The following is a 15,245-nucleotide window of genomic DNA, read 5'->3' on the forward strand; positions in this document are numbered from 1 at the left end:
GATCCCAAATCATTGAGGCCAATTTCTAGCCATGGAATAATGGCGCGAACTTCGTTATTAGACCCTCCAGTGCATCAGCGCTACAACGGCGACTCCTTAAACTTTAATAAGATGTAAGAGGATAAGGTTTCCTTTTTCATTTCTTTCACTCTTTGTATACACTATAAAATCAGCGATAAGCTGTCATCCAGTAAACATCTTGTCTATGGTAAACATAAATTTACATAATAATTATTAATTATGACTTATGACAGATGGAGTATAAAATCTCGTAGATAAAATAAATCTACAGATAGAAAGAGTCAAGTGACAAGAGATACAAATAAAAGAAATTAATTATAGAGTACAAAAAAAATAAAAAATATTCAATTTTTACATCCATTATATATCATAAATTAAAAGTATACTGTTTAGCAAATTATGGACTATATAAAACGATTTTTTGGTTTATCTGATGAAAATCAATTTAACAGAATGTAATATGTATCCTATATTGATATTCTTTTCTCTAACTTTTTTTTCATCTTTTTAGTCTTCAGCAGGACCAAAGCGATAATGAGGAAAGTAGAAGGTAAATATCAATTTTCAATTAAAACGAAAGATATAAGTACTTATGTAAATTATGTATTTCAGTCATTTTGATTTTTTATCAGTCTACACAGTATTACCATTATTTATGTTTATTAATAACTTTTGAAAATTATAATTTTTTAGAGTAAATAAAATAAAAATTGATGACAAGAGTTACTTCTAGAACAACGATAATTAAATCTGTGTAACTCGTACACTACATAAAAATGGGCAAATCCAGGGATCAAACGATATGGTATGATGAGCGATATATTAACGTTTACTTAGCAATGATTATCCAAAATAAGTTACAGCAAAAATAGTTTTTCTAAGACTACATGCTGATGCATGTAACTGCAGTCATATTATCAGCAAACAAAATGATATTGCTATTTAGTCCACAATTGTCAAATCATATACTGTATTGGCCATTACATAGCCCGCCATTATGAGACTAAAAGAGGTGAATAAGCAAATGATAAATAAGAGTACCTACATTGTATTATTACCGAATTTCCAAAAAAAAAATTGCGCCATTTGCGCTATTTCTGATTTTATCAGTGCTCTAATCTTTAATTTGAGAAGCAGGTTTGGCTACATTATATTTCTTTTATCCAAATTGGGAACAATGTCGTTGGGGTGGTCACCCATGGTCAAAAAGTTGGTGTCTAGGATTGTCATGTTTAGCAGCTACTTCAAACCGTTTCTCTGCGTTTTGTCTTATTATCTGTGTAGCGTTTGTGTATTGTAAGTCTCGTAATATGTCAGTGTTTCTTACGTACCATGGCGCGTCGGTGGCGCGCAGAGGGCTATGTTTTCCACAGCCTGTAGTGACTTTAAGTGGCTTCTTGCGCTTCAACTCATCAAAATTTAAACTTCTTACTGCAAACATTCAATTTTTTGTTTGACAATATTAAATAAAAACCTTCTGTTTTTCATTTATTATGTAATGAAAAAGCTAAAACAAAATTTTAAAGGGCCATTATTAAAAAAAAAATGTATGTGACATCTTTATGAATCTGTGATTGGCATTTATCTTTAATTTCCTGCAAATCTCGCTTTAAGCATTACAAATAACAAATTTATTTAACTTTCACGCTAGATTCTACTAAGTGTTTCATAATAACATACCTATGGGTAATAGAATGCCAAAAAATAAAACTTGTTTTCCTGTTGTGAACCAGAAATAATAAATTACTTTTTCCAAATATAGACAAAAATGTTTAATAAAATTTACTTTAGTTCTGTATGTTAGAAACAAATGACAAAAAATATGTTTTGATGATCTACTAGGCCTAGGATTTATAATACATTGTTCTGGAAGAACCTGTAAATGAGTTACAAATTGTTTTCCTAATCAGGTCTTTTTTTGTTTCCTCCACATTAGATTGCACTCGTGGAGAAATGTGTTGCTGGTAAATTGATAACAATATCAGGACAATAGCCAAAGATTTGCACAAGTTTAAATTGCAAGGCCTATGCACGAAAGAAACGATTTGGTGCAGAAAGTACTGGAGATAAAATGCACCAAATATTTAGTCTTCAAAGAAATAGTCTTTATATTTTAATAAAATAATTATAAATTAGAAGCAGTAAAGAAAAAATGCCTCGGGTTTGGTATAAGAGAATAACTTTTTTTTTAATTTTTACATCAGTATAATAAAAAGATGAAACTTGCATGAAAACTTATTGTTGTGAATTTGAAGTGCTCTATTTTTCTTGTACAATGTGTTTGAATGAAATAAATATTTGAATGATTTAAGTGTTATATTACGGTTTGCTTTTTACAAAGTTTTGGAGTGAACTGCACTCTATAATGTCTGTGTGGTAACAGTCCCTAGATAAGAAATATAATATACAAATATACATGGTAAATGTCTGTCAACGGGTGACGCCTCAACTCCCTAACACTGTTCTCACCACTCTTACCGCATGTCACTTCGTAACACTTATACATAAGGTTTTTTTACGATTTTGGCAATTTTTTTATTAAATAACAGCAAAATTTATTCACATAATCTGACAACCCTGTACCGGAGGAATAAACTCTTCTTGTGCCACGTCAAGTGATTATTTTTAACAACCGTAAAAATAAATCCCTTAGGCCGATTGCCATGTGTGGTCGTCACTAGTGGCTGCTGCACTCTGCGGACTGTATTTTATAAGAAGTTTAAATAGGCTCTTCGCAAATACACTGTTGGCAGTGGTTCAATCAAGCCACATGCTACGGCAGCAGCCGCACCTCGCTGTTTGTAGTCGACGACTCGGCGTAAACACAGTCCACGCGTCCACAGTCTATCGCCACCGTTCTACTGGTACATATTTGGAAATTATGAGCACAGAAATGGCGAACAATATAGATGAAGATGTGTTTATATCCGAAATTGAAAATCATCCTGCTATTTGGGATATACGAGCTGACCTATACTCCAACAGATCATAAAAAAAATTCATGAAAAGTGGCGGCCACTGGTTAAAAAATTAGCCGCATGTGGTGGCTATCTATAGCGAATACTAGTAGTTACTTCTAGATGTGCTTCTAGCTACCTGTGGCGGCCACTTGTGGCGACCACACGTGGCTGTGTTTGCGATCGGCCTTATGAGCCTTTGTTCTCACTATAATTCAAGGGCTAATCTGGTATATCATTATAATAATAATAATAATAATAATAATAATAATAATAATTATTATTATTATTATTATTATTATTATTATTATTATTATTAGATTATTACCTAAAGTTAAAGTGAAATAATTTTTATATGTGCTGTTAATATTTTAGATCTCCAAATCCAAGAGATGATATAAGACCTAGTTTTCACGTTTTCTCGGATCCATTAGAGATGCACCGATATTTTGAATATCAAATGAATGAAATATTAAAATTTTTTGGGGCTCAAGAATTTGACAATGGAATTTTTTGTAAGTATGTTTAAATTATTTTCGAGCAACATAAAAAAAATAAAAAAAATTCTGTAGCCAATTTTCATAGTAATTTACCAGCGTTACAAGAAGATACTGAATTTAATGAAGGAGAAAATTCTTCTAAATATCTTCGTGAGCAGTTTTTAAAAAGTGGTTATGAGAAACCTTCACAAAAACATTTTGAAAAAATGGATAAGGATATTGATGGAAGGTAAAATAAATTTTAATTATAAAATAACTAGGGACTGAATCATTTTTACTTTTATTTTCACGGAAAGCATAATAGAAATCTTGATGGCCAAAGGTCTGTTCCAACAGGAGTCAGGAATTGGTTCTGAACCGTTCGAAATGTGCATCCAACCAGTTCTTGCGATATAATCACTGAAGACACATTTAGAACTTAGCTGACCAAACATTTCGAACAGTTCAGAACCAATCCCTGACTCTTGTTGGAACAGACCTCAAATGTTTGAGATAATAGTAGTGGTTAGTAAAAATTATTGATTATATTGTTTTATAAAAGATCATTTCTATGCACACAGAGAACTCTAGTTATGGAAAATATTTTAAATAAAAAATTAATATAGATTTTTCCACAAAATTAAATTTTATTTGTATGTTTTCCTGTTTACTTCTACTATTTTAGTGAATAGTAATTTAGAAAAATGGGACTTTGGTACTTTTACATAATATATGTATAAGATGAGCTACTGGGTAATTTATTTAAAAAATCTATTTAGTTGGCTGTGTGGGTGCTGGTCAAATTAAAAATACCTAGATTGATAGATTGAGTGTTCTAAAAAAATTAGTACTTATAACAGTTATTCATTTTTAAATAGAACACCTCGTTTTATTAAATTTTTTTAATAAAAAATACGTAAATTTTGAAAAAACTTAATTGTAGACTTACCGTTTTTGAAATGCTTTAAGATATAGAGATAAGTAATAATTAAATAATTTCAGTAAAAGTATTATTTAAGCAAAAAAACTAGGCGGTTATTTTAAACCATTTGATATTTGTGGTCATTTAATATGTTAAAAAAACATTTTCCAAACTTTAGACCTCAATAATTAATTTAAATGAAGCATCTATTTTATTCCATTTATTCTATTCTTTATTAAAACATTACCTTATTATATTATTCTTTCTTAGAACATTATCTTACATTTGAGCTTTGTTCAGAAGTAAATGATAAATAGTGATAAATTTAAATGAAGTTAATCCTCAATGAATTCGATAATTTTTAACTAAATAAAATTAAAACAAATTATGATAATTAAGAAATAACCTCTAACTATTACTCCAATTGAACATAATGATGCTCACTTCAAAGAATTGTCTTAAATTTTTGCAAATGTGCTACTTAATGTTACTACTTAATTTTTCAGAATTCAACTAGGAGATTTAGATTCTGTATTTGGTAGAAAAAGAAATAGAAATTCAAACCATACATCTGAAGGGTATTTCTTCGGTCAAAGCCAGAGTATAAAAACAATAAGAAATCCTGATGGGGTATGTCTTTTTGAAATTCATGCAGAATAATTCACCCATTTGAAAATTTTCAGTTTTTATTCAGCCATATATATGTTACATTGTTAGAAAATATGGGTGATTCCTTATAATAAACAGATAAATAAAGCCAGAGTTCTCTCTCGTTGGATCTTTTGGGAGTGTTAATATAATTTTCTGTACAAACTTGCATTTAGAAATAACAATGCAATGGTTTAAAAATAATTCTGATTGTAGTGTACTAAGATATTAAGAAAGTAGTAATGGTATTAATAAGATATTTATAAAATTTTAGCAAATATATAGTGTGTGAGTTGAAAAGATGGGAAACTTTTTTATTTTTAATTCCATGGAAGAATGTCTTGTTTATTTGGCTAACATATAAGTGTCTTCTACAAAGAACTCATTCAACTTGTGCAGGCACTAAGTAGGGACTAAGCTAAGTGGTACCATACCAATTGGCTAATTTAGCAGTTGCCATATTTTCTAGGCCACATTTTTATTCATTAGATGAGCTAGCAATGTTTGTTGAAGTTGTCAAAATGGATTCAGATTGCTTCAAGAACCACTTGAATTATTTATTAAAAAAATGGACTGCCAAGGATGTAACCATAAACCATTCATATGAATTTCAAGTTCTCAGAGCATTTCACAAAAATAAACTAATCACACAGATTTTTTTATGCGTTTGTACAATCACGACTTAAATATTGTCTTCTTCTAAGGCCTTCGGGAAATCCAAACGAGTCTTGGGTTGACATCCTTGGCTGGTTCTCCATAGGTCGTCTCAAAAAATATTTTATTTATTATTTTTTTCTATAATGTTTGGGTTGTCGGTATGACTCTTTTCTAATATTGGTTTGGAGGTTCTCTGTTTATTTATTTTATTTTATTTTGAATTCATTTGTTTTATTTCTATTCTTTATTTTTAGATTTATTTTTTTCACCTCTCTTTTGATTTTTATTTGTTTATAAAGCCTATTTTGTTCTAATATATTTTTGGCTTTTTTTATATTTTTTTATTATTTTTTTCCAGGTGGGAATCGGAGAGCGGAATGGTCGGTTTGAAATTAAAGATTTACTTATGTTAAAAACCAAAAGCATTGCGAGAGTACGAATTCTTTCTTAATGTAAATTGTAATTGTTACATGTTCCTATCTTATACGTGAAAATCTTTTGTCTTGGGTAATTGCATTTCTAAAAAAAAAAAATTAAATAAGATAGGAAACACTAGAGTGCTGACCTAGCGGCTCTAGTTCAGCACTTGCACGGTTGAATGCACCCAGTAATATAGGTACTGCGCTAGTTAAGAAACACAAGTAACCATTCTTTTTTTCCGACATTTAACATGTACATACAGGATGAATATTTGAGTTGAAATTTTTTATTTTGAAAAACAAATCTGAATGAATATTTTAAGAATGATATAAATATGTTTCTGCTTAGGTAAAGTGCATTTTTATATATATGTATTAAAATTTATGTCTAACTAATTTGAAGATAATCGTCCAACTCATATTTTTTCATTTTATAAATCATTGAGTTGTAAAATCAGAACCCATTACACCAAATTTGGGCATAAACGTAAATTTTGAATATAAATAACTTCAAGATGCATCCACTGAAAAATTAAAGTAGGCTTTAATTTAATTTGGGGATAAATTTTAATTTTGAACAATTTTTTTAATGAAAATTTTTAATATCTTCATGTACAGGGTGTACAACTAAGAGAAATTCTTCTGTAACTCTGCAACTGTAAAATTTATAAAAAAATGGTTTTAATAAAAGTTGCCTGGAATCATGTGGGCTTTGTAAAGAAAACATGCAGCTACTTATTTTCAATGGAACACCCTGTATATTATTGCATTTTTTATTTCCTTGGTTAATATTAGGTATAGTTTATTAAACGTACATGGTGTTAAAACTTACCTTTTTCTAGATAATCAGTTATTTTTTAAAAAAATCACCATTTCAGCTCTCTAAATGAGGCTAGATAGCATCTAAACCGTAAGAGTTAGAAATCTGCAGTTTTTAGTTGGCTTGGGCATTACTCTATCTTGTCATCTGTGAGCAAAACCTGTATGTTATTCAGACTCGGAAATACTGATTTAATAATCTTATGAGTTGAAAAACTTTTTTTTTCAAACGGAATGACCCATATTAATTGTCATGGGTGAATGCAAAATTGAATGCCCTTTCGACTGGTATAAGGTTGTCCATACTTATATTTTAACAGTTTTCCAGAAAAATCAGGTTCTTCTCTAAAGTCTGAAAAACTAGCTATGCACATGATTTCAGACAACTTTTATTAAAACCATTTTTTTAATAAATTTTACAGTTACAGTGTTCAGAAAAATCCCTCTTAGGTAGGACACCCTGTATAAAAGGGTCACTTCACTGCATAGGAAATATTTTTTCGTTTCTGATGTAGTTAATTTTTATAAATTTCATACTAATGTCCCATTTTTCAAAATTCGTAATGCTGTAATTTTAATAACAAGAAAATTTTGTGAAAAATACATAAATATACCTAAGCATATAATTAAGATCTGAAAATGCCATGTAAATGTTAAATGTTGGAAAATGTTTAGCTATTTATGTGTTTCTTAACTGACACTATAGAATTCAGTTCTAATGACAATATTAACTACTAAATTTATAATCATTTTTCAGTAGGAGACACTCCATATGTCAGTCCATGTAAAACTACATTTTTGTACTTTTGAACACAAGCATCCATAGACATGTTGTCTGTTAAGTATGAATTACTTATTTTTGCTATGGTTTTAGAGAGAGAATGGTATGTTTAGATTACAAGTACATTTCTGTAAAACCTCGTAAAACCCACATTAAACCCATGCAGCACTGGAGACTACACGAGAGAGAAAATAATCTTGTCTATATTTCTCTGATTGTTGTGATATACACATAATATATTTTTGCAGCAATTATCACATTATCTGATATTCAAAATCTAAAATTAATTTTATTTTCTAATGTTTTAGTCCATTGAAACTCATCGTACAGTAAAAGATAATAAAGGAAATGAAGAAACAACTGTGTGTCAAAAAATTGGAGACAAAGAATTCTGCATAATTAAGAAAAAAGATAAATATGGAAAAGAAGAAATTATTGAGAATTTAATAAACATGAGTGAAGAAGAAAAAAATAGTCTTTTTAAAGATAAATTTCCTACAGAAAAACACGATGGACCAAAGAATGACTTATTTGATAAATTCTTCAGATAATACTAGATAATTTATATTGTAGATAAAAAAATAATGCTAATTTACAGTAAATAAAAATAAGTAGTTACATTATAGTTGTAGAGAGTATGTTTATGCCTCTGTTATAGTTATACGATATGACTTCGGTTCAAGTGATTGACGGGAAAAATTTTAATTTTCTGTTTTACGAAAAACAGTCCGTGTTAATGAAACAAGGTGGTCATGGAAAATTTAAGTAGTAAGAAAATTATTGATAAAACAAGGTTGTTAAAGAGAATTTTAAGTTTGCATAAACAGGATGTTTAACTGCTCATGCTTTCAATAAGTAAAAATCAAGATGTTTGCTTCATCACCTGCTTGTAATACTTTACTTTTAAAATTTTTCGATTTTGAAACATTTTTGTAACTTGCATATTCATATTTTTTCGGAATTTATGAAATTGAAAGTCTTCTGTTTCCTGATAATGAGTTTCTGCTTTGTGTTAACATAGTGTCAAATATATTTTTTGCTATTCTTAAATTTATGTTGCATATTCAAATACAATAAAAATAACCGTGTCACTGTCTCAAAACAAGCCGACATTATAATTTATGCTTTACTATGTTTATGTTTTACTTTAATGGTTTGTTTATAAAACCAATTTTATCCTTTTTTTTTTAATTCGGGGCAATGAAAGCGAACCAGCATATCTATAACTCTAAACAACTTAATATAATTATTTTATGTTACTAAAAATAAGAAGCGTAGTTTACTATTACTGAATTGCAGATTTTTCCCTGTAGAGCCAAAGGATGATCAAAATGTCCTGGGAAACATGTTTTCCTTGGAAACCACTAAAGATAATTAAATTATGAAAATGGTTTTAGATTTTCAGTGGTTGTCACATACAGATTTTTTCAATATCATATCACCTTAAAGCTGAAATGAAACAAAAACGGATTTCTAAAATTTCGTTTTTTTTTTTTCAAATATTTCGAAAACTCATCATGTAAGCGTTGATTTTTTAGAGGCATAATGTTGGTCCCCTGATTATGCAATTTTGCCGTTTTTGTTTAATTTCAGCCTTGTTTGAGATGATATTGAAAAAAGAGCAACACTTTCTCATGACCACTTTTTGCCCTCTATCGAATAACATAATCAATTTTTGTATGTAACGTTTCGTGTCTCCAGGACCATCATCAACTTTTCACTCTCACTTTTTTAAATACAACCCTAGAAATTTTATTATTTTTTTTGCAAGCCTTCATGACCCCCAATACTGCCTCAGCCCGAACCAGATTCAAACGTTTTGTCTCGAAAAATTCATCTTCAGTGTATTCGTTCTAAATTTATCTAAATTTTTTATTTAGATTTCTTTGTTTATTGAATTATCGTACACTGTAAGTGTCGTTAGACCCTGTGAAATCCATCTAGTTATTTAAACTATTACCATCACGTGTTACAATAAAACATTTATTATTATTAACTATTACCAACACTTGGTCATACATAACTCAATAAGTTGTTGCGTCAAAATTAAAACATTATTACAATTTTAATTTTATGACAAATTAATTCTTAAAAATGTATATGAACAACCAAAACGCCAACTGAATATTATTCTTTAAAAAATTTCAGTAAATGTTCAGAAACATTTTCGTTTTGGCAAAGGTTAAAAAAGAAGATCAGCTTAATATTATCGGAATTTATTATATCTGTAACTGCAACTATGAAAGAGCATGTCAGATGTATTTGTATGAATATCCTGAAAAAAATAGATTGGAATAGAACTATGGACACGGGGAATAATAATGTTTTATTTTGATGCGTGGTGATAATAGTTTAAATAACTAGATGGATTTCACAGGGTCTAACGACACTTACAGTGTATGATAATTTAATAAACAAAGAAATCTAAATAAAAAAATTATATTTTGGAACACTTAGTGTATGATAATTCAATAAACAAAGAAATCTAAATAAAAAATTTATATTTTGGAACGAATACACTGAAGATGAGTTTTTCGAGACAAAACGTCTGAATCTGGTTAGGGCTGAGGCAGGCAGTACAGTATTGGAGGCCTTGAAGGCTTGCAGAAAATCTAATAAAATTTCCATGGTCGTATTTAAAAAAATGAAGTTGATGATGGTCCTGGAGAGACGAAACATTACAAATAAAAATTGATTGTGCCATTCGATAGAGCGCAAAAAGTGGCCATGAGAAAGTGTTCTTCTTTTTTCAATATCTCCTCAAACAAGGCTGAAATTAAGCAAAAATGGATTTACAAAATTTTGTTTTTTTTTTCAAGTATTTCGAAAACTAATCATGTTAGCCTTGATTTTTTAGAGGCATAATTGTTGGTCCCCTGATTACGCAACTTTGCCCCCATTTAAGCTACTTCGTACCTCTTACCGTTTCCGAGATCCCTGTAGTGAGTAGCAAATTTGTAACAGCCTGTATATACAGGGTGAGTCAGAAAGAATGGGTCAACACTAAACTGGAGATACTAGACACCAAAATATTATGTTTGAGCTCATCATGCCTTATACGAATGTCGCTGGTTTAATAAATACAGGGTGTTCAAGGTTTCAATTTTATTCTGAAATTTCTCAATAACTGAGAAAGTTTTGATAGCATGACTCTGAAACTTGGTAGTGTTGGTATTTTGGTGTGAGAATTACGAATTTGTAGCTTATTTTGACGTTGCTCCTAGAGGGCGCTAGTTTCACCATAATATTTAGGTAAATCGGAACATATTTTTTTTATCTGTTGAGCTATGCTTTAAAAAAGTTAAAAATCTGAAAGAACGTTCAATTCTACATAAAAAATGTACCCTTGGTTAGGTCGCCTAATTTTATCGGTTTCTGAGTTATTTGCATTTAAAAGTTTCAATGTATTTTGTGGTGATTTTCTTTCAGGCGCTGATGTTGCTATTTCTTTTCTAAGTAGGCTTGTGTCAAATTTTCATGTCAATAAATAATTAACGTATTTTGCGTGCGTGTGATTTATTATTTGTGCAAAATTATTAACTAGTGATCAAAAAATGCCATGACATCATAATTTTTCCAACAGTGAGATGCATGATATGATTTGTGTTTTTGCTCAGGCTAATTTTAATGAACATGCGGCGGCCCGAAGATATGTGCAATTGTATCCAAATAGATTACCTAATTATAAACTATTCATAAATCTTTACAATCGCTTAGGCGGATCTGGATCTTTTCGAGCAAAAAGTAACCATGGTACTCCAAAATCTATCACAGTCGATGAAGAGAAAATTTTACTACTCGTACTCGTCAGTTAAGTGCGGCAACGGGGGTAAGCCAATCATCCATTTGTAGAATTTTGAAAAAAGAAATGCTCCATCCATATCATTATATTCCGGTTCAGCACTTATTGCCTCAAGATTTACCAGCTCGCCTACAATTTACTTAGTTTATAAGATTTTATTTACTGATGAGGCGACATTTACTAGACGAGGAGTTTTCAATTGGAAGAACAATCATTTGTGAAATTCCGCATGCTGTAAAAGAAAGACATTTTCAACATGAGTTCAAGGTGAATATTTGGTGTGGTTTAATTTCTGTTTTTTTCTTAGGACCTTTTGAATTGCCACCCAATCTAATTGGACCTCATTATTTAAACTTTCTTCAACATAATTTAAATGAGCTTCTAGATGATGTACCACTCGCTTTAAGAAAGAGTATGTGTATGCACGACGGTGCGCCACCACATTTTGCCTTGCCAGTACGCCAGTATTCATTTTCCTCGTCGGTGGATTGGACGTGGGAATGAATTTAGTTGGCCACCAAGAAGTCCAGACTTAAACCCTCTGGACTTCTCAGTGTGGTCAAACTTGAAGGAGGTGGTGTATCGTGAAGAAATTAATTCTGTTGAGGAGTTGAGGCAGAAAATACAAGTAACTGCAAATGCATTTAAAAATAATAGGGACATTTTGTTTAATATTCAGACATTTAAGAGTGTATAATAAAATGTATTGAGGTAGGTGGTGGACACTTTTTATTACTATTATCAATAATTGTTATTGAAACATTTAAATGCAAATAACTCAGAAACCGATAAAGTTAGGCAACCTAAACAAGAGTACATTTTTTATGTAGAATTGAACGTTCTTTTAGATTTTTAGCTTTTTTTAAGCATAGCTCAACAGTTAAAAAAAATATGTTTTGATTTACCTAAATAATATGGTGAAACTAGCGCCCTCTAGGAGCAACGTCAAAATAAGCTTCAAATTCGTAATTCTCACACCAAAAAACCGAACACTACCTATTTTCAGAGTCATGCTATCAAAACTTTCTGAATTATTGAGAAATTTCAGAATAAAATTTAAACTTTAAACACCCTGTATTTATTAAACCAGCGACATTCCTATAATGCATGATGAGCTCAAACATAATATTTTGGTGTCTAGTATCTCCAGTTTACCGTTGACCCATTCTTTCTGACTCACCTTGTATATAATGAATCAATAATTTATATGTTCTGTTTAATATATTTTTACGGATACATTTTCCATCAATTCACAAATAGTTTCTCAGCAATAAAAAAATCAAATTTTATTTGAACACTGATACATAGTGGCCTTATATGATGCCAATTTTTGTATGCATTTATGTGTGTTTACAAATCTTATTAAAACTTTCTGTGCACGCTTGAGAGTAACCATATTTATTTTCATTTTGTTCAGCTCGGCATAAAACCTTTCCATTAGAAATGCATGTTTTATGAAGCTTGGATGATAACAACGTGTTACAAAGGCTGTTTTTGGGCTATGGGAAAAAATGAAAAAAAAATGTTGCGGGATGGGTACTATAAATTTTACTGAAGTGTTACAGACATTCTGCTAATATCTTGATCAATGACAGAGACATAGTCATAGTCATATGGCTTGAATAAATATTTTTTTAAATCAAATCAAAACTTTTTCAAGAAATTATTCAAAAAAAAAAACAAAGCACATTAATATGTGTCTTATAGTTTAGTTGAAGAACTAATTATAATTTTCAGCATTTTTAACTACATGCGTAATAGACACAATGTGCACAAAGCTTAAACTGAAGCAAAAAGTACAACTACATTTGACTTTACTGGTGTATAGATTAATGGCAGCAGTGAATTTTATGTTTCCATATCAAGGACATTTAAATAAAGGGGACTTATTTATTTACATTTCTAGATGAAGCCTGGTCTATTCACAGTCTAATTGTATCATTGTTGTCAGCTGTATAATTATACTGGAAATGTACTTAATATTTTTATCGCAATTTTTATCACAATTGTGAAAATTATTATTATAGGATAGTATTATTAAGTTATGCATACAATATTGTTAAATTCTGTACATATTAAACTATTTTTCATTTTTCATATTTGCCATGTTTGAAGACTTGGCAACTACGCAATAATTTGTAGCGTGTTCCTCGTTCGTTCTGCCGTGGTTGGCAGAATATGGCGTCTCTTGTTAGAAAATAGTTGTGATTTTAGTAAGTGAAACGTGATTAGTGTTTATACATGTATTTTGGATAAACTTTTAAGGTGTGAATATGGTTAGACAGTGCAGAATTTGTAAGAAATTGGATTATAAACATCCACATCAGCTATCCTTCCACAGGTAAGCGTGCTTGAAGGTGACTTTGGAATGTATATGCAACTGTGGCCATTGTCGTGCGTGTGGGTAACTTTTATTTGAATAACGGTAAAATTTTATAAAACTGACTTGGTATTTTTTTAAAATTTTTGCTGAAATAGTAAGAAAACAATAATATGAACCACGTTTGGCCATTAAAATCAAAGGAAAATGCTGCACCACAAATAAGTTACAGACATTATTTATATTTAATATATTTATAGGTATTTCAATGTTATCCCTTATACCCAACATTACAAATTTTAATCATTCATCATTTTCATTTTCCTCTACGACAAAAACCTTTTCAAAAATATATTTACAATTTTACTAAATGCACGAGCATAAAAACTGAATAAATACAACAGCAAAAATATGGTGGTGGTTCACTTATACATAAAAATACCGATGATGCAATCAACTGAAAGTTGCATTCATTCAACCATTTGATGTTCTCCTGTGGGAATATATTTTTATGTCTCACTAAAAATTTACCTCAGTATTCTAAAAGTGAAATGTGAACGTTTTTAGGATGCTTGGGGATGGTGCAACAAGAAAAAAATGGTTACAGTTATTGAGTACTGAGTAGCTGTTGAAATATATTGACTTAGGACTATAAAATATTTTATTTTGACCCATCAAAAACGTACGACATTGGAGATGAAATCGCGCGCATCAGTTGGATGAAAATAAAGCCCTCTGCTTTCCCCTTGTCTAGCTTCACCCAACATGAGATAGACTGTGACATGCATAGTCCCCTTTATTTAAATGTTCTTGTTCCATATGCAAACAAACTAGTGCCAGTAATCACTGCATGTTGAAATTCTGCCTTACTTTCCTACAATTTTGAAACTTCAAACCAATCTTAGTGAGGAAAAACACATTACAATGTACACACCTAATACCGGCAAAATTGAAATTGTGACAAAGATCCTTTATGGGGTCAAAACATAGACGCAAAATGCAGTACCTACTGGATTATTATGCACTATTTCATACTTTATTCTTATAGTTTACATATTGAAAACTCATTAATGGAAGTAGTTATGTTTAAGCAGACTTCAAATTCTCAAGAAATAAATCGACAAAAAAAATACAGTGAAAATTGGTTATAATGACATTGCTTTATATGACATATTGGATATAACAACAGAATTTGGAAGTTCCGATTAAATCCTATAGAAATACCATATTAAAAATATCGTTTACTTTGACACAGTTTACGACATTTCGGATTTAACGACACGTTTGTATATATATTTACCATAGAATCTATTGGTTATAACGACCAATAGTGATATACGTCCTTAAAACCAATGCACCGTTCTTCCGCCCGCCCCGCCGGCATCCACGCTTTTGACACCAGTTAGTACGTTTGGGACAA

General features: G+C 30.3%; 1 protein-coding gene across 1 annotated transcript; it reads left to right on the top strand.

Moving 5' to 3' along the window:
* The first annotated feature begins 252 nt into the window (after nucleotides 1–252).
* LOC108915840 lies at nucleotides 253–8,328 on the top strand. Its single transcript, XM_018721985.2, has 6 exons — nucleotides 253–476; nucleotides 533–571; nucleotides 3,354–3,493; nucleotides 3,551–3,707; nucleotides 4,886–5,009; nucleotides 8,012–8,328. Exons 1-6 carry the CDS (start codon nucleotides 421–423, stop codon nucleotides 8,252–8,254), a joined length of 759 nt encoding a protein of 252 aa, XP_018577501.1. The 5' UTR covers nucleotides 253–420; the 3' UTR covers nucleotides 8,255–8,328.
* The last annotated feature ends 6,917 nt before the right edge of the window (nucleotides 8,329–15,245 follow it).

The sequence above is a fragment of the Anoplophora glabripennis genome, unplaced genomic scaffold (genome assembly GCF_000390285.2).
Source record: "Anoplophora glabripennis isolate ALB-LARVAE unplaced genomic scaffold, Agla_2.0 scaffold1458, whole genome shotgun sequence".
In the NCBI taxonomy this organism is placed as follows: domain Eukaryota; kingdom Metazoa; phylum Arthropoda; class Insecta; order Coleoptera; family Cerambycidae; genus Anoplophora; species Anoplophora glabripennis.

Coding starts and splice junctions, on each gene's coding strand:
- LOC108915840 (XM_018721985.2), top strand. CDS start 421: ATGGACTATATAAAACGATTTTTTGGTTTATCTGATGAAAATCAATTT. Junction 3,494..3,550: donor ATTTGACAATGGAATTTTTT/GTAAGTATGTTT, acceptor AAAATTCTGTAG/CCAATTTTCATAGTAATTTA. Junction 5,010..8,011: donor CAATAAGAAATCCTGATGGG/GTATGTCTTTTT, acceptor CTAATGTTTTAG/TCCATTGAAACTCATCGTAC.